Source organism: Stenella coeruleoalba, assembly GCF_951394435.1.
Source record: "Stenella coeruleoalba genome assembly, chromosome: 18".
NCBI classification, from domain to species: Eukaryota; Metazoa; Chordata; class Mammalia; order Artiodactyla; family Delphinidae; genus Stenella; species Stenella coeruleoalba.
The window spans coordinates 63,983,106-64,001,647 of NC_137164.1; the positions used below are offsets into that span (position 1 = coordinate 63,983,106).

Sequence of the window (18,542 nt, forward strand, 5' to 3'; positions counted from 1 at the left end):
AGTTGTTCACATTCAGTCCTTGTTAAAATAATGTAAGGAAAGCAAGATCGTTGTTATGCCAACAGTGTCTCTGTCTGATAATATATTAGCATAGCTTAGATATTTATAGAGGCTTCTGCTGGACACCAAAGCAGCGAACCTTCTCCCTTTGGCCCTTTCTGGTTAGTTGCACCCCAGGCACTTGGCACTTGAGTAGCATTTGATTCATTCTTCACAGGTGGAGGTTCCTTCTGTTCTCTTCCAATTCTTTTCCCCAAAGATTTCTCTTCCTCTAAGGATGATATGTCCCAGTCATTATCGTCCACATCTGCACACTGAAAAAGATACGTGGAGAATAATGAATGTTTCCTAAAGAAACTGTGCGTGTTAGAGCCCCCTGACCGCTTTGTTGGCCAGACTGAGCCGCAGACACTGAAGGATGAGAAGCTGGGAGCCTCAAAGGATCCCCCAATCTGGTCATTTGGTCATCTCTGGAGGGGAAATGAAACGGATTTGGAAATCTGTGCTTTGAAAGCAGAGGGAATCACCTCTTTTTCTGTTCCTTGCTGTGGAAATGAACGTTTCCTACTCAGCAATCATGAATTTAGCAAATTCCAGGGACTTCTACGACTACGTCGTAGAAGTCAAGTCAGGATGCTCCCCAAGGAGCAGCTAGGCTGGCTCTGGGGCTCTTACCTCTGTGATACTAAGACATTTAACTGCAGGAGTCATCACATGCGGGCCCTGCAGAAACGGCCCTGACCTAAAGGAGCGCGTGTTTCTCGGGCGCCCCTTCTAAGGAAGACGCGGTGGTTCTCTCTTGACCTTTTGTGACTTTTTGTCATTCTTGGCTGTGTAACACAAATGGCACTACCGTACAAATGTAGTTTGACGAAATGCTCTGGATTCCACACATGAGCAGGGGAGGAATGAAATCTAATTCAAGGGAAAAATTAAGAAAAGAGCAACTACTACTGGCAGACCCCATCAACACAGACGAGCCTGCCCAGGTCTCTGTCCACAGAAGCACTTCTGGTGCCTGGTGTGGGACCTTGGAGTGTGTCAGGGCCTCTCCTCCACTCGGGGAGGGGAGCTTGGCTTTGCCCTGTGCTTGGGTCATGGACCTGAAGCATCTCTCCACCGACTCTGGCTCCCAACCCTGAAAGTCCCTATTTCACTTCCAGGTCTCGCCACGGTGGCAGAAAGGTTCCTAGACTCAGATCTGAAGTCCCCAGTTTCTAATCAGTCACAAGTTTCTGTGAACAAACTACCTAATATCTGCAAACGTCAAATAATACACGTGACAGGATTGTGAAAACCTGTAGAACTTGATAAGCATAGGACATGATTACCAGTTATCCTTTCACTATCTTTGATCCTCTATGGAATAGGAAGAAATACGATACTGAAAACAAGACAATGTAAAAATCTCAACCTCTACTATACTAAATAATTATATTTGTTTTACATTTCACTGTAAAAAATACAATTATTAAGGTATATTCATTAAAAGATGAATTTGTGTATGCTTAGCGAGTAAAAGTGATCTCACCTTTAGATCTTCTTTTTGTGCCTTTTTGATGAACGCCTCAGCAACATTAAGCCCACCAACTGGCTTATTCACACTTCTGTGATTTGAAACTGTCTTTTCAACTTTTCCAGTTAATGTTTTAATGGAGGTTCCTATAGGACCCACAGAAAATAGGTGAAGTTAAAAAAATTATATTTATCTTCAGTTCCAAAATAGCCTTACAAACAATTTGAGAGAGTCTAAGCTTTGCAAATACTTCCTTTAAGGAAATCATGCTCCTCTAGACTAGAAGAATAAAATTTTTAAATCAGAGAAGGATGGTCTCATTCAAGTACATGGTCAGAAACTTTAATTTCAGTGAGGCAGCCTGCATGAATGGGATATTCATATATTGTTTTCAAAACCAGTTGTCTTTAAATGATTAGTTATATTTTACATAATTATATAAATACATGGTATATACAAATTATATACAATAATTATATATGATATGTTTAAAATATATAATTTTTACATTGCACTAAACAGAATTTCTTTTTTTAAAAAAAATGACCCTTCAGCGTCACTTCTCCTTAGCAAATTATCAGCAGTTACCGACTTGGACCTTATGTTCTTTTAGGATTGCCTCATATCCAAAAGGCAGCACAGTGTATTAGAACAGTTATTCTCAAGGTCACCCAGTGTTAGGGGTTGAATCATGTCCCAAATGCATATGTTGAAGTCCTTACCCCCATTACCTCAGAATGTGACCTTATTTGGAAGTAGGACCTTTAAAGAGAGAATCAAGTTAAGGTGAGGTCATTAGGGTGGACCCTAATCCAATACGACTGGTGCCCTTACAAAAGCAGAAAATTTGGACATAGATGCACGCCCAGAGAAAGTCAGTGTGACCAGACACAGGGAGGAGATAGCCGTCCACAAGCCAAGGACAGAAGCACAGACTAGATCCTCTCCTCACAGCCCTCAAAAAGAACCAACCTTGCCACCTTGATTTTGGCCTTCCAGCTCCTGTCAGTAAGTTTCTGTAGTTTAAGCCACAGAGTATGTGGTAGTTTGTTTCAGCAGCCCTTATATTTGTTACAAATACATCCAGGCATCCCCAACCCCTTCCTCTCCTTCCACTTGAATATCAATTACCTGCTAAGCCCTGTCCATTTTCTTTAGGCGGCAGCAGCTTTTGGATTAGCCCCATCCTTTCCTCGGGCACTTTCTCAGCTCAGACTCCCCAGTGCTTGGTGCTCCCAGATGAGAACCACTGTCCTAAACAGAATTTCCAGAGGGATTTTCAATAACAAAAGCTTACCTGTGGGCTTGGGAGAAATAGCAGAGTCCTCAATTTCACTTCCCTCGGTCCAGTCAGTGTCGCTTTTGACGGTGTTCCTTCCAAAGCTACTCTTGTTGCTTTTAGATGACAGCACAGGAAGTAAGTCTGGCGAGACACAGGCCTGGAGGAGGTCCCCATCGTCCAGCTCTTCCTCTGAACTGAAGGGAGGGGTCCTAAACAAATCAAAACCCAAACAGGGGACGCTGTTTCCCTAAGCTTCAGGATTTACCATGTGTCCCTTAAAGCAGTGGGAATCTTCTCCAGAGAGCGTAATAGACACCCATGTGGCCACAGAACAAGATGGCAGCCAGGGCCACAAAGGGCCGAAGAGTCATTTCAAATCCAGACCTGCCAGCCACATGGCGTATCTACCAAAACGTGCTGAAGTTAGAACATTACTCCTTGAAGCCCAAATCTGTATATTCTTAATATTGGTTTTCACACACCTAAGAAAAATATTTCACAGTGGAAAAAAATATTTTTGCAATAAGACTACGTCATCTTTTAAAATAGTGTCACTACTTACGGCTTACCTTTACACGGCACCCTACAAAGGACTTTTACATAAATACGTAATCTCATTCGTATCATCACGTGAATTATCACCCCATTTTAAAGTGAAACAGAAATTCAGAGTGGTATTCACTCATTTAAAAAATATTCATTGAGGGCTTCCCTGGTGGCTCAGTGGTTGAGAGTCCGCCTGCCGATGCAGGGGACATGGGTTCGTGCCCCGGTCCGGGAAGATCCCACATGCCACGTAGCGGCTGGGCCCGTGAGCCATGGCCGCTGAGCCTGCGCATCCGGAGCCTGTGCTCCACAACGGGAGGGGCCACAACAGTGAGAGGCCCACGTACCGCAAAAAAAAAAAAAAAAAAAAAATTCATTGAGCACCTAAATTCCATACAACGTTCAGTTACACTACATCCCATGAAATAAGGCTCTTCCCATGAGATTATGTACATGAAAAGTACTTCTGAAGGGTGAATTATTATTTACACTGTCTTTAATATATTTATTCTGTCTCTAGTATATATACAAAATGCCTTAATGAAGAAACAAAGCATCGATATCGCCAGAACAAGTCAATGATGATGAATTCAATTATTATAAAATTAGTTTTACTCAATTAATAACAATAATATACCTACAATTTATTGAGTACCCACATGTGCCAAGTACTGAGGCTGAGCCCTTTTCATATGTTCTCATTTAATTTGTAGAACTATCCTGGGAAAAAGGTAGCATCATCCCATATTATAGATAAGAAAACAGAGCCTTTTTAACAGGCAAGCCACTGAATCAGTGTCCCACAGTTAAGGAATGACTGAGCTAGGGTTCTTAGTATCATAAGAGAGCCTAAGAGAGTAAGTTCTAGGGCCATTATCAACTTCCACAAGGAGCTAGAACACTAAAACATCATCCGGCTACACTATCATGGATCCAGACATTAAAAAGCAACATCACACATTTATCGAACATTACTAGACACCGGGCAGGAGGTGGGCAGTTGGGGGAAAAAAATAACAGAAATGACTCAGGTGTGGTCCCCCTTGTTAATGGAGGCCACACAGGATAAGTACTGTTGACCCAGGTAATATCTGATAAAGGAACAAAGATGTAACAAAGGAATCACAGATTAAATATGATGTGTACTAATTATGGCTCTAGTGAACCACAATGAATATACTAATTTACAATGAAAGAAATGTTCAGTGAAAAGAATTTTTAAACATCACCACCCCCTGCTCCCTCAGTACTCACGCAACAGTTGAAGACTTTCTGGGAAAATGATCTTCTGTGATATTTTTCTTAACTCTAAAAGCAAGAGAAAAATATTTCTGGTGTAAGTGAATAATGTAATTTAAAACAGATTTCGTGGGCTATGGCTGCTGAGCCTGCACGTCCGGGGCCTGTGCTCCGCGGCGGGAGAGGCCACAACAGTGAGAGGCCCGCGTACCAAAAAAGAAAAAAAAAAAATATATATATATATTTCTAAGGAATTGGTGATTTTTGCTTTATTAAAGGGTGAGCAGCAGCAACTCTCCCTGAGACAACGAGAGATGGGTAAGCATTCCAAGTGTGATTCTCTGTTGGGTCAAACATTGCTGTGGGCTGAATGTTTGTGACCCCCTAAAATTCATATGTTGAAGCCCTAACCCTCAGTGTGATGGTATCTGGAGATGGGGTGATTAGGTTTCGATGAGGTCATGAGGATGGGGCCCACATGAAGAAATTAGTGTCCTTGTAAGAAGACGAAGAGAGACCAGGGCTCTCTTGCTTTCCCTGGCATGTAAGGACACAGTGAGAGGGTGGCCATCTGTGGGTCCTGGAAGAGAAACCTCACCAGAACCTGACTGTGCCAGCACCCTGATCTCAAACTTCCAGCCTCCAGAAGTGTGAGAATAAATTTCTGTTGTTTAAGCCACCCAGTCTATGGTAGTTTGTTATGGCGGCCCGAGCTGACTGAGATGAACGTTAATAAAAAAATTTTAGGCTTGAAAATACTCACTTTGGAACAGATGTCCTATCGGTAAAAACAGGTTTTTGTCTAACCAACTGTCTGCTTTTGAGAGGAAGATGTATTGCTTTGGCTATTTCTCCAGTTGAAAGGGTGTCCACTTGAGAAGCACTGTACCTGTCTGGAATAGTGTCATTCGTGAGTCTCTATGATGTGAAAAGCAGAATAAAATACTACAATACTGTCTATGCTGGCACTGAAACGAACAAGCCTGTCTCAAGGGTCTAGACTCCACACTACAGGGGGTTTTTAATGTAAAAAACACAATCTAAGACCCAACATTTCATGGTTCAAACAATAATAGAGTTGCCAATTAAGTTCCAAGGTTTGTGAACAATCGAAAATTATGAAACGGTTGTTCTATTTTGCTCCCATCTGCAGAAATGAAATGGCAGTTGGTAGCAGGCTTACCTGTGGACAGTAGTGTTCTCTCCTCAGTTTTACGGCTGACCTGATTTTCAAGGAATTCACGAATTTGCTGAATGTTAGGTATTTGTCTTTCTCGCTCATGTCTTGCTGATTCTACGGTTCTTAGCACTCTATTCAAGTGGTCACTTGGAATTCCGCGTATATCCTGAAGGAATAAAATGTTAAGTTAATCAATTATCCTGGGATGTTTTTCATTTCATGGACATTTGTCAGCATTAACCATGCCAACCTTTCGTCCTTACTGCTGCATGTAAGGTGAGGGATGCCCTGACATATAACACACGGTCCCGGTCCCAAAAGGAGCTCACAGGGCAGTGGGACACATAACGTGTGTGTATGATTGTATGTGACTGGCTAAGGTACGGGGCTGTAGGGGCCAGGACCAAATGCATGGAAGGCGTGTGTGTGACTGATTAACCAACAGTGCAAGGTGTGTGACAAGGACTGAATGAGTCCACAAGGGCTAGAAGAATTCAGGGAGAGGGGCTGTCAGAGGCCCCACTGGGCCAAGAAGCCTTAAGGGGGAGGTTGGGCTGTGCCTGAGGGATGGGTGGAGTGAAACAAGTAAAAAGAGGGAGTGTTCCAGATGGGTGGGATCACCTTGTGGGAAAGGCACGCAATGGGACAGAAACAGTCAAGGCATGTCTAGTGGTTAATGCTACAGAGGAATGGGTGAGGAGAGCAGAAAAGGAGACTGATGCCAAAATGAAAAGCTTAAAGGTTGGTTATTCCACAGATAAGCGAAAATCCTCAGAGGTTTTCAATTAGGAAAATGCCATAATTTAAGAGGTGATTTGAGAAAATTCTTCTGGATTTGAAGGGTATCTAGACAGAAGAAAACCAGTTAAAGAGCTATTTATTCATTTATTCAATATCAGTGTCACACACATACTCCCATCTCCTCCCCACCATTCCCCTCAGTCTTCCCCATCCCAGGAAGTGGCTCCAACACCCACCCAGTAGCCCAGGGGACAGAAATCTCCATCATCAGATCAACTGCTACCTCCAAGAAGAAGTTTTCTCTGACCTCAGTTATTCATTCCCCTCTACTTTTCCTTCATTTCACATCCTACAATCGACTGTCATTATGGATCTACCATCTGTTTGTGTGAGCAGGTGTTCAATATGTCTTCCTGTACCCTGCAGCTGGATGGAAAGACCCAATACTGTAAAAATGTCAGTTCTTCCTAAATAATACAGAAAATTTAAGGCATTTCCAATCAGAATCCCCACAGGGGTTATTCTGGAACTGCAGCAGCTGTTTCTAAAGTTCACTGGAAAACAAAATATGGAAGAACTGCCAAGAAACTTTTGAAATAAGACTAATGAAAAAGGCATGACCTATAACAGATACTAAGGTACAGGACAAAGTTACTAAAATTAAACCAGTATGGTGTTAGCAAAGGAATAGAAAAAATAGTTGAAAGGGCAGAACCGCTGAAAGTCCAAAAATAAGTCCAAATGTACATAAAAATGTCCTATATGATAAAACTGCTATTTCGAACAAACGAGGAAAGGGTGGATTACTCAACGAAAGATATTGAGACAACTGATCCAACTGGAAATAAGGTTAGATCTCTAACTCATTGTTTCCAAACTTAATTGTTAAAGGCCAGATAGACAAAATAAGTAAACAAACAAAAACACTATGTAAGCATTAGGAAAAAAATATAGCGTGTTTTTATAATCTTAGGATAAAAGGAAACGTTCCAAATAAAATATATAACCCAAAAACCAGATGCAGACTGGAACTGGAACTCACACACTGATAGGGAAAGTGTAAACTTTTACACTTTGGAAAATTATTTGGCTACACCTATTAAAACTAAACGTGTATACTCTTACACTCAGCAATTTCATTCCTAAATACACAGCCAAGAGAAAGGAATGCCTATGTCCACCAAAAGACATGCACAAGAATGTAATGGCCAAAAAGAGCCCAAAACTGAAAATCCAAATGTCCATCAACAGGAGAATAGAGAAAATGTTGTATATTCATACAATGGAATACTATACCACAAACTACGGCTAAATGAAACAGTAAGTATGAATCGTACAGGAAAAATCATAAGCAAATGAAGTGATGGAAAATAAAACACAGTGTAGGATGCCACTCCTATGAGGTTCAAGAACAAAAAAAAACTAAGTCAGAATAGCCATTACCTCTGGCTGGGGAGCACGGAGTTATATTGACTAAGGAAAGCAAAAGAGAGTCTTCTAGGGTATTGGCAATGATGGATCTCTTTCTTGATCTGGGTGGTGGTTCAGATCATACACACACCCCCCCCCCCACGTACATACAAATCTGTATACGCACGTATATGTGTATATACACACATACATTCAGATACACACAAATGCATGCACATGTGTATATACATGTATACATACACAGATCTGTGCACACACACACACGTATACACAATATCCACACACGTGCAAATACACACAGACCTGCATACACACAGCCACACATAAACATACATGCATTGCATGTACGTTATGCACACATGTACATGTGCACATACCTGTGCACATTCCATGCACATACATACGTTTGCATACACATACATATATGCACATGTGATGTATACACACACAGGTATATAAATTCAGGTTGTTCAATTAAGTTTGTGTATTTTATGTATGCGATGAAAAATGTAAAAAGCAAAGAGTATATATAACATGATGTACAGAACGACTCAATCTGGCAACAACGTGAAATACAATTCATTCATCCATTCATTTAATAAGGGTAACTTAAGTGCTGATTTTGTAACAGGCAGTAATTCGGAGTTAACATCAGAATGTAAGCCGCCCTGCAACTGCCTGGATGCAAACCCTGGCTCCTTCGTCACGAACATGTGACCTGAAGCAAGTTACTTCACCTCTCTGTAAAATACAGATGATATTGTCACCTACCTAAGAGATTAGTTTCTATGTTTAAATGAGTTACTATCTGGAAAGCTCTCTGAAAGGTGCCAGGCACCCAGTGAATGCCAGCTGAAGTGTTTAATGCATCATGTCACATTAGCCTCCGATCTCCACATGTGACAGAACTGACATGCCTTCTTCTCTTCTCTGATCCTTTCTTATTTAGAAAACAAAATAGGGAATTCCCTGTCAGTCCACTGGTTAGGACTCCGCGCTTTCACTGCCATGGCCCGGGTTCGATCCCTGATCGGGGAACTAAGATCCCGCAAGCCACGCGGTGCAGCCGAACAGACAAAACAAAACAGCAAATATTCCCAAAGTGGGTGAACTTACTGCACTAATCCCCAAGGTTTCCAGTTTCTCCACCAAACTCTGCTCCAAGACTGTTCTTATTTCCTTAGTGAGGGAAGGGTTATTCTTCAAAGTTTTCCTTAAATGTATCTTGTTATTTAATTTCTGTTCATTTTCCTTTCCTGAAATAAGTTTTTATAACGTATTAAAAAGGAATTAAACAAACACATTAAACCTCTAAGCAGAAAATGGCAAAACACAACTTCAAAACAGCAAGCAAGCATTTATAATGTTTTAAAGTTTTTGAATAGTTTAGTCATTCAGCACAATATATAATGCTTAAGTACTGTAGCTTTTAAAACTACCTTATGGGGATATATGTATATGTATAGCTGATTCACTTTGTTATATAGCAGAAACTAATACACCACTGTAAAGCAATTATACTCCAATAAAGATGTTAAAAAAAATAAATAAAAATAAAGTCAAGTAATGCTATATATATATATATATATATGTATATATATATTTTTTTTTTTTTTTTTTTTTTGCGGTACGAGGGCCTCTCACTGTTGTGGCCTCTCCCGTTGCAGAGCACAGGCTCCGGACGCGCAGGCTCAGCGGCCATGGCTCACGGGCCCAGCCACTCTGAGGCATGTGGGATCTTCCTGGACCGGCGCACGAACCCATGTCCCCTGCATTGGCAGGCGGACTCTCAACCACTGCGCCACCAGGGAAGCCCCAAGTAATGCTATTTAAAAAAAAAAAAAAAAACTACCTTAAGTCTGCTTCAAAACTTCAGTATCTTTAAAGACTTTCTTGATCACTTAATCAAATTATAGCTAGAAAATAATGTGAGAAATAGGTCTCTAGAGAAGCAAAGTCGAAAAAACTTATTTGGAAGTTTAATGTTTAATCCTAAAATTATTCTTACTACTTCCTCAAGAATTCATTACTCCTAAATTCAGTTAGAGTTTAGGTATCATTTAATGAAGAAAAAGCCCTATGTCTTTTAAATAATTAAGTTTTTATATAATAAATTTATATAATAAATTTAGTGGAGGTTAAGTTCACATAAAATTTCAAAATGTGAAGATTATTATGCCTCTCAAAATACTTACCAAAATGAAAACGAAATTAAAAAAAGTCTTAGGAAAAGTATATTTTCCTTAAAACAACCTATAATTAAAAACAAAGAAAAATAACAGGCCAGATTCTCCTAATGTTCTTTTCCTTATTCCTTTTATTCCCTACCAAAAAAACGTCTAGTTTAAGAGGGTTTGGAGAAAGGGGCATGATTACAACGACCTTGAAGAACTGAGTCCTTAGGTCAAAGGAAACTGAAGCCTCAAGGAAACAGGCTCAGTGCTGGGTAGTTGAGACCCTTTGTGAACATCCAAAGGCAGATCTGGGAGAATGTGACAATGGTACTATTATCATTTGAAGTCTATTCTCCTAACAAAAGAACTTCGCCCAAAGGAGGGGGCACCAGATGCCACTGCCTAGGTCTGGGGCTGCAGGCGGGTCCTCACAGATACTCCATTGTTCCGTGGTCTTACCCACCTCAGCAGATGGAATTTTTAGGTTCTGATGGCATGTGGATTTGCAGAAGATCTTGAAAATATGCCCTTTGGTTAAGATGTTTTCTAAATACTAGTCAAGTCCAGTAGTAAAGAATCTTTCTGTTCGTTAATTAACAGTTTTGCTGAAGGCAAAACTGGTCAAATTACTATCTGCACATTAAACAGGAGGGAAAATCCTGTATGAGGATGCTTTTCTATACTTTGCTTTGGTGGCTTGCTAAATCAAAATTATGAAATTTTATGTGATTCTATATGCATAAAAATCAGATGTAATCTTAAACTTTATACTGTCAGCATTCATGCTGTTGTTTTCCCAATGTTTTTCCACTATTCTGAAACCACACACACACACACACAAACACTTCTGTCCCAGGAACTGAATCCATCAGAATCTAGAGGGCTTAGCTGCAGCCACAGCTGTCACTGGCTGTGGCTGCTGGTTGGCCATCAAGTCTGCAACTGTCTGGGGCTAAAAGTAAGAGGACGTACCAGGAGAGAACCTGGAAGTCATGGAGCTACCATGGAAATAGGTGCGCCTCCCACCCCAATTAGGCAAAGAAAATTCTTTGGGCAGCATCTCAGATATAAGGAATGACACAGAAGCACAGCCTGAAGAGAGGCTCTGGGACATGGGGCCACATGCAGGGGTCAAGTGATGCCCAGATGGATTGGCCAGTCTAGAAGAGTTGCAAGACCTCTGATGGCAGTAACTGAATTCATTTGCTGACTGGTCTGGGTTCACCCTCAACCCCCGAAGACAAGTTCATTTTGATGTCCAAGTTCCCCCAAATGATGGAAGATTAAACATTTCCCTCTGCCCTCAAATTCCCTTTACCTGTTTGTGCTCGCTTTGGAAAGCCATTTGTGAATAATTAGAAAACCCTCGATAGGAAGAACTCTCACAAGGCTGGGGCTGGCCGACAGAAGCGAGAGAAAGAAGGTAGAGTGGATAGGAAAAAATAATAATAAAGTTTTCATGTAAAGGTGAAATGAATTACTTGAAAGACAATCAGAGCTGAAGATTTTAAATAAAGCACGTACTGCTCACCAAGATCAACAAGACAAAATATTCTAGAGATCAGCATTTCCTCCAATTAAAAATTTTAAAGCATGCCCAAGCAGATGGCCAGACTAACGCACACGTGTGATCAGTTACATCAGACTTACAACACACCATTTATGGTAAGCAAATAATTGTAGCGCAAAGCAAGTAGTAAAAAAACAAAACAAATGCACAAAAAGCAAAACGAAGCAAAACACAACAGAATTGCTGAGTTGGAGGGGACTTGATCATCTAGTACTCAATCTCCTCATTATTCACAAGAGGACTCTAAAACCAGAGGTAAAGAGACTTCCCCAAAGGCGACCCAGCCAGTCCTGCAAAGGCCGGACCAGTTTGCCTTCCTCCATCTCTTTGTTCTTTGCATTAAACTACGGAAAACAGAAAACCTGGACTTTAGTTCCAGCACTGTCACTAATTAAACTCGACGACCTGAAGCAAGCTCCTAATCCCCCCATATTTCAAGTTTCTGAAAAATAAAATAGCCCCTAAGATCCCTCCTGGCCCTCACATTCTAACATCTTACAGAACGGCAAGATCAAGTCTGTCTCGACACAACTGTCAGAAAGTAAGGATGAAGAAACAGTCTCATGCGAGTTACTTCTTGGTAAAAAGTTGTACTGTTTTTGCAAACCATTGCGAAGATTTATCTGCACAGGCCTTTGTCTGCAAATGTTAGCACAAGCTGAGGAATTTATTGATGGCAATCAATCTGCTGCCAGCATGCTGGCTCCACGGAGGCACCAGAAAGATGCGGTCACTGGTTTCTGTGACAGTGCGCTGGGACTTGGCTGTTCTCAGCGGTCCTCAGCACTTTCTCGTCCCTCACCAGAGCTGTGTCTGAACGCGTGGAGGGTGGCAAAGATTATTTTCTTTCCCAACTCAGCTCCCTAAATGTGGCAACAGCCGATGATGGTGTTTGCTGTCAACGATCCCTAACTCATGCCTTACATGGTCTAGGTAGACTTCTAAAAGAAACACAGGCAGAATATGCAGTGGGTGAAACCTGGAACTGAAATGGGGATGATGGACAAATCAGGATTCCTCTTGGAAACCAGCTGACTCGTTTTTAAATGAGTGTGAACTATATGACTTGCGATTCCAGTTTCAAAATTTTGGACCCTATCTATGAACCTCCTGATACGTTTCATAGATTCTTCTGAGAATAAGGGATTTTGGGTTTCAGACATCAATAAATGATACTTATGTAGGAGAGAGAAAGCATGTTACATGCAAGTAAAATGAAAATACACATCATGTAGATGTTATAGATATGCCTGATGTAGTCCCTTCTCAATTTGTAGCCTTGTACAAACAAGAAAACTGGAAACTGTCTAGAGAACACATAAGCAGTTATAATATCAGGAATTTACATACTAGAACATATAATTTCACTTCTCTTCCTAACAAAAATGACAAAACCAGAGCCCACGTAAATATTAACAATTTGTTTTCTCCTAAAGAAGCAAAATATGGTAAAGCATTATTATTACTAAGGAGAAAATTATGATAAACTGATTCCAACATAATTTAGGATAAATCTAGCATTAGAAAATATTCTTAATAATGTAAATATTCATAAGCTTCAAAGATTAGTTGGTAGAAAATAAGTTTTATTATTACTACCAAATAAGATGAGGAAGCAGTCATAATCTTAATTACCTCCCCAAAACCTGTAACAGCTCCCAAATTCTGCCATTAAGATATTCTGCGTGTAAATATTCCACATTCAGGGCTTAGACATTATGCCTTCCTTGTTATTAAAAACAATTTTTGAAATGGGCACCTCACCTATTCATTTCATAGATTCAGGGCATGAGAAATAACTACTGTGATATGAATATTTTTGTATAACCTGGCACACAACTGTGTCGACTTGTCATCTGATCAAAAAATCTCTGCATTGACATAAAGGCTTAAAATCTTTTTTCAAGTTCACTGACACAGGAAATTTCTTATTCACATGTTAAAAAACAGTAAAGTGGGGGAAAAATATAACAGCACATTGGGGGAATAGGATGACAGAATACTACATGGAGATTGAAAATGTAATCCAAACCTAAATGTCTTCCCTCATTTTGATACACTACCATAAAAACCACGGAACCATACTTCCGAGGCTTGGGTTTTAGCAACTAAATGTGATTGATGCAGATATAACCCCTCTTTGTTACCTTTTTCTTCCTCTGAAAGTTCTTCTATTGGTTCCAGTATGTGCGATGAGAATGCCTGTTCTATTAATGAGGAAAAATAAGAATAGTACAAATAGGACGACAGCAAAGTAAAATTAGTTCCTTTCAAACAACTTTGAAAGATATCGTTCCACAGTATTTTAACCATGCCTAAAATAGCAAGAATTTACTGGGAAAAAAATATTAAGGCAGCCAGTTAAAGCTGGTCTCCTTTCCATAGTATCTTCCCTTGCTACATATTTTCTGTTAACTCCACTCTCAGGAAATTACATTTTAAATAATAAAGTTAAAATTTATTGCTCATCAACTTAGTGCCAGACATGATTTTTTTAAGGCACAAGAACACAACTGCAAAAGATCTCCTTCACTTATCCCTAAAAATATTTTCCTTGTATCTTGACCAGGTGGCTAGATAGAAAATTATTGAAAATATTCAATTTCCAAAGATAAAAAATTCCCAGGGCCTTGGGATTCCCACTTCTTGCCAGCCCCAGGGTCTTTAAGTGGAAGGACCAGAATGGTAAAAGGGCAAGGAGAGGTATCCTGGGGTCAGCAGCAGGACCAAGACCCATTCTTATACACCTTCGTGTCCCTAAACCACGTTTCAAGACCTAGTTCTGCTCCCAGAGAGTCACCAGGGTGAAGGTGAGGAGATGAGAAACGAAGATGGGCTTTTCCCAATCCCACCCCCAGAACAGTGGCCGGCGGAGATGAGGCCTCTGGGTGACTTCCCAGGGAAATGTCACTGTGCCCACACAAGGAAACCCGCAGGCAGCACAGATAAAGCAAACCCCATCCGATCAACAGAGGGAAAGCTCCTTCTTGGTTCTCCAGGTTTTGGCTGAAGGTCTCACTAACCACAGCAGTCAGGCATTAGGCACAGAATGAAATGCAACCAAAAGTCTGACTTAGGAGGTGCCTGGGCCCCTCATCTTCAGCCTGGAGACTGACATGGGGCACCTGCCCAGAGAGCTCTCCACCTGCTCCCACAATACGGGGGTCATTTCATCCTGCCACCAGACCCCAGGGTGGGCGAGTGGGGAGGCTAATGATAGCAACAATTCCTGCGTGCTCACCGGGCTGCCAGGCACAGACCTAAGAGCTTTGCACGTATCACCTCGGATTTACTACCTCCTACTTTGAAGGTCTGGCTTCTGATTTACTAAAGGGTGTTTCTGATACTCTATTTTAGGCATATACAAATATACACATACACACACATATAATAGGAATATACAAATAAATACGTATTATATTTAGGTGTTTAAAAACAGGCTCTTACAGCTTGTTCAGCAATCTACTCAACATATCTGACATTGACTGTATGGGAGAAATGCATTTTAAACTACTTTCAAATGAACTTTCGGAACACAGCCTATAGTAAATAGGAGTCCACTTTAATTTTGAAATGTAAACATGGCCCCACAAAGGAGCATGTAATTCCATGTAACATGTAACACAACTGTTGAACACCAAAAAGGTGCTTTCATATTTGTTATTCAGCATCAAGATTTTAAAGTTATACAAATAAAGAAAAAAAATGTGTACCTATGTGTGGCAAGGGATGTTAACTAGACTTATTTTTTTGCGGTACGCGGGCCTCTCACTGCCGTGGCCTCTCCCGTCGCGGAGCACAGGCTCCGGACGTGCAGGCTCAGCGGCTATGGCTCACGGGCCCAGCCGCTCCGCGGCATGTGGGATCTTCCCGGACCGGGGCGCGAACCCACGTGCCCTGCATCAGCAGGTGGACTCTCAACCACTGCGCCACCAGGGAAGCCCTAGACTTATTGTGGTGATCATTTTGCAACATATACAAATGTCAAATCATTATATCGTACACCTGAAATTAATATGTTATATGTCAACTATACCTCAATAAAAAATTTAAAAATTTAAAAAATAAAGTTATACAAACAGACTATTCTACTAGTTTGAACTGCTGAAAACAGGTTTTAGGAGGATTAAGCTAATCTCATTTTTTTAATTCACATGGTTTATATTTTATTGTACTTTATGAAAATGACAAGAATAAAGTTATGAGGAAAAGTTTTATAGAATTTTACAAAATCATCATATGCATTTTATTATCATTATATTACAGGGATAATCCTATGACTTATCTCTCTTGAGTCAGGATTGTCAAAATCTGACATTTCCTGCAGCGATGCAGAGGGCGGAGGAGGGGCAGATTCCCGAACCTGGGCTCCTATAATAATAAAGGCTGAGGAAGTGAGGTTGACCAGACCCCAGTTCCCAAAGCAGACTGATGTCCCAAATTGGGAGGGAAGGCCTGCCATTCTCATGCTTTATAAGCCACAGGTCCAGCCTCCAGTTCCTGCCCCGAGCTGAGATCTCCAGGGTGAGAGCTGAAACTCTTGGGGGCTTGAGTTTCCCCTCCGAACTTGCCAAAGGCCGCCAGAAAAATCCTTATGTCGGTCTCCCACCATTACCTCCAGAAGAAAAACTCCCAGACTTTCACCAAGCCCTCTCTCCACTGGCTGACTCCGTTGGACCTCATCACCCCCACCCTAGAAGCTAACGGTTAGCCAGTGCTTGCTCAGTGGCTTTTGCTCCAAAGGCCTTGCTTCATTCTGTGCGTACTGCAGCCCACTGAAGTAGCCAAGACTCTTCTCCCCATTTGGCAGGTAAGGTAAACCTAGGCCCCTACAGTTTCATTAGTCAACCGTGAAACCAGACTGTCTGCTTCCAAACTCCAGACTCTTGGCCACGAAGCCCCAGTGCTTCCCTACGGGTGCTGCTGGGTTTGTCTTCTGGAATTTTCTGAATGACACCACCATCCACCCAGTACCTGAGCTCATCATGTTCTGAGCCTTCTCTCACCTTTGGCCCCCAATCACTTGCACAGCCTTTCCACCAATCCCATGGAACAGCTGTTACATCCACTTCCTTCTGTTTCATCACCACAACCCGATTCTTAGGTGAGGAATCTCTTAGACTATTTCTAACATACCCAAGTGATCTCCCAGCTCAGGTTCTTTGAACGCATCGGTCAGGCTAAGCTTCCTGCAGCCCAGCTCTCCAATCCTGCCATGCTCAGCCTCAGAACATTCAGCCGCTACAAAATGCCACAAGGACGACCCAAACAGCTTCAGCCCAGCACTCAGTGGCTGCCGTGAACAACCTGAACCAGCCTGTCCCTCAGATCTCTCTTTTTTTTGTGTGTGGTGCGCGGGCCGCTCACTGTTGTGGCCTCTCCCGTTGTGGAGCACAGGCTCCGGACGCGCAGGCTCAGCGGCCATGGCTCACAGGCCCAGCCGCTCCGCAGCATGTGGGATCTTCCCGGACCGGGGCACGAACCCGCGTCCCCTGCATCGGCAGGCGGACTCTCAACCACTGCGCCACCAGGGAAGCCCCTCAAATCTCTTGCATACTCTATGCTCAGCCAAACAATTTGTCTGCACCAATAGCTCACATCCAGTGCTTTCCTGCCACCTTTTGCTCCTACTTTTTGCTTTGTCTCAGCTGAAAGGAGCGTGCCCCCTCCCAGGGGCAACCTATGTCTTATACCTGACGGCCTCAATCCAGGAAGATTTCAAAGTGCCCACCCCAGCTCTAAAGCTCCTGGTCAGACCTGCTGAGGCCTCCGCTGCAGCTGCGTCTGGGATCAACACCCCTTTAACGCCCAACTCTGCTTCTCTCACAGGTGTTGTCTGAGAGCACTGCCCAGAGAGCACCCGCAAACCTCCAGCCCGGCGTCTGCGTCCCAGGGAACCCAACCTCAGCCGGTGAGGAATCATGAGATTTTTCATGGTAAAGGACCTCATCAAGCTTTGAGATAGAACAAAGGGAAAGACAGAGAGGAAGTTGGGCTAATTAATGCTGTGCGATACGTGACCAACCCTCCCTGTGCCCCTGCCCCCAGCACCCGGGGAAGCTGCCACAGCTGGGGGTGGCCAGGCAGTGGGCCACCACCAAGCCTCCTCCTCTGCCCCTGCCCATTGAGATGCTCACAAATCAGCTTTGATCCCAATCCAAGGGCTGTGGGCCTCGTGCCAGGTCTGGCTGGCATTTAAAAAGAGCATTTCAATCCCAACAGATGCCAGCAAGGGGGCATGGCTGATTCAGGCCAGGGTCCACACAGGCACAGTGCTCTAGGACTGACAGAATCAGCCCCAGAGAGCATTACATGCCTACTGTATGCGTCCTTTATCGGGGACCAAAAATATAAAACGAAGAAAATATGGCCCTCGTGTAATGCCAGATAGGAGGCTCACAAGAACAAGGTGGGAAACAAAAGAAACGAAAACACGTGTTGAGGGACAAAAAAGAAGTAGCCAGCAATGCCTTGTAAAAATCAACCCTACTACTGAACAGCACAGGGAACTCTATTCAATACTCTGTAATGGACCTATATGGGAACAGAATCTCAAAAAGAGTGGAAAAAAATCAACCTTAAAAAAGGAGGCAACAGAGAGACTTTAGACCTGACCTAAATAAAATGAATAGAGAATAACTGCCGGAGATAATTTTCTCTTATCTTCAATATTAAAGAAATTTCTACAGGTCAAACATACATTTTATCTCTGTTACTGGTTCAAAGGAAAAAACCCTGCATGTTCTAAACACTTGTAAATAATAACATCCAATATGTGAAGAATTTATGCAGTACGTATTATAAACACATGCCAAAGGGAACCGATCCACCTGAAATGATCTTAGGAAAAAAAATAAGGGGCA

The 18,542-nt window shown here is 42.1% G+C and overlaps 1 protein-coding gene across 6 annotated transcripts in view; it reads right to left on the reverse strand.

Annotated features, from left to right (window-relative positions):
* The window catches only part of DZIP1 (DAZ interacting zinc finger protein 1), a 54,049-nt gene that overhangs the window by 2,466 nt on the left and 33,041 nt on the right, over positions 1 to 18,542 (reverse strand). For 5 of the 6 annotated variants that reach the window (XM_079902741.1, XM_079902742.1, XM_079902743.1 and 2 more), the window contains 8 exons: positions 13,827 to 13,886; positions 9,052 to 9,191; positions 5,767 to 5,929; positions 5,347 to 5,476; positions 4,599 to 4,652; positions 2,814 to 3,007; positions 1,532 to 1,662; positions 140 to 314 (listed from right to left, as the gene is read on the reverse strand). In XM_079902741.1, the coding sequence (XP_079758867.1) occupies positions 140 to 314; positions 1,532 to 1,662; positions 2,814 to 3,007; positions 4,599 to 4,652; positions 5,347 to 5,476; positions 5,767 to 5,929; positions 9,052 to 9,191; positions 13,827 to 13,886 (1,047 nt within the window). The remainder of the gene's footprint in view (positions 1 to 139; positions 315 to 1,531; positions 1,663 to 2,813; positions 3,008 to 4,598; positions 4,653 to 5,346; positions 5,477 to 5,766; positions 5,930 to 9,051; positions 9,192 to 13,826; positions 13,887 to 18,542) is intronic. The other variant, XM_079902744.1, reaches the window with a different exon arrangement.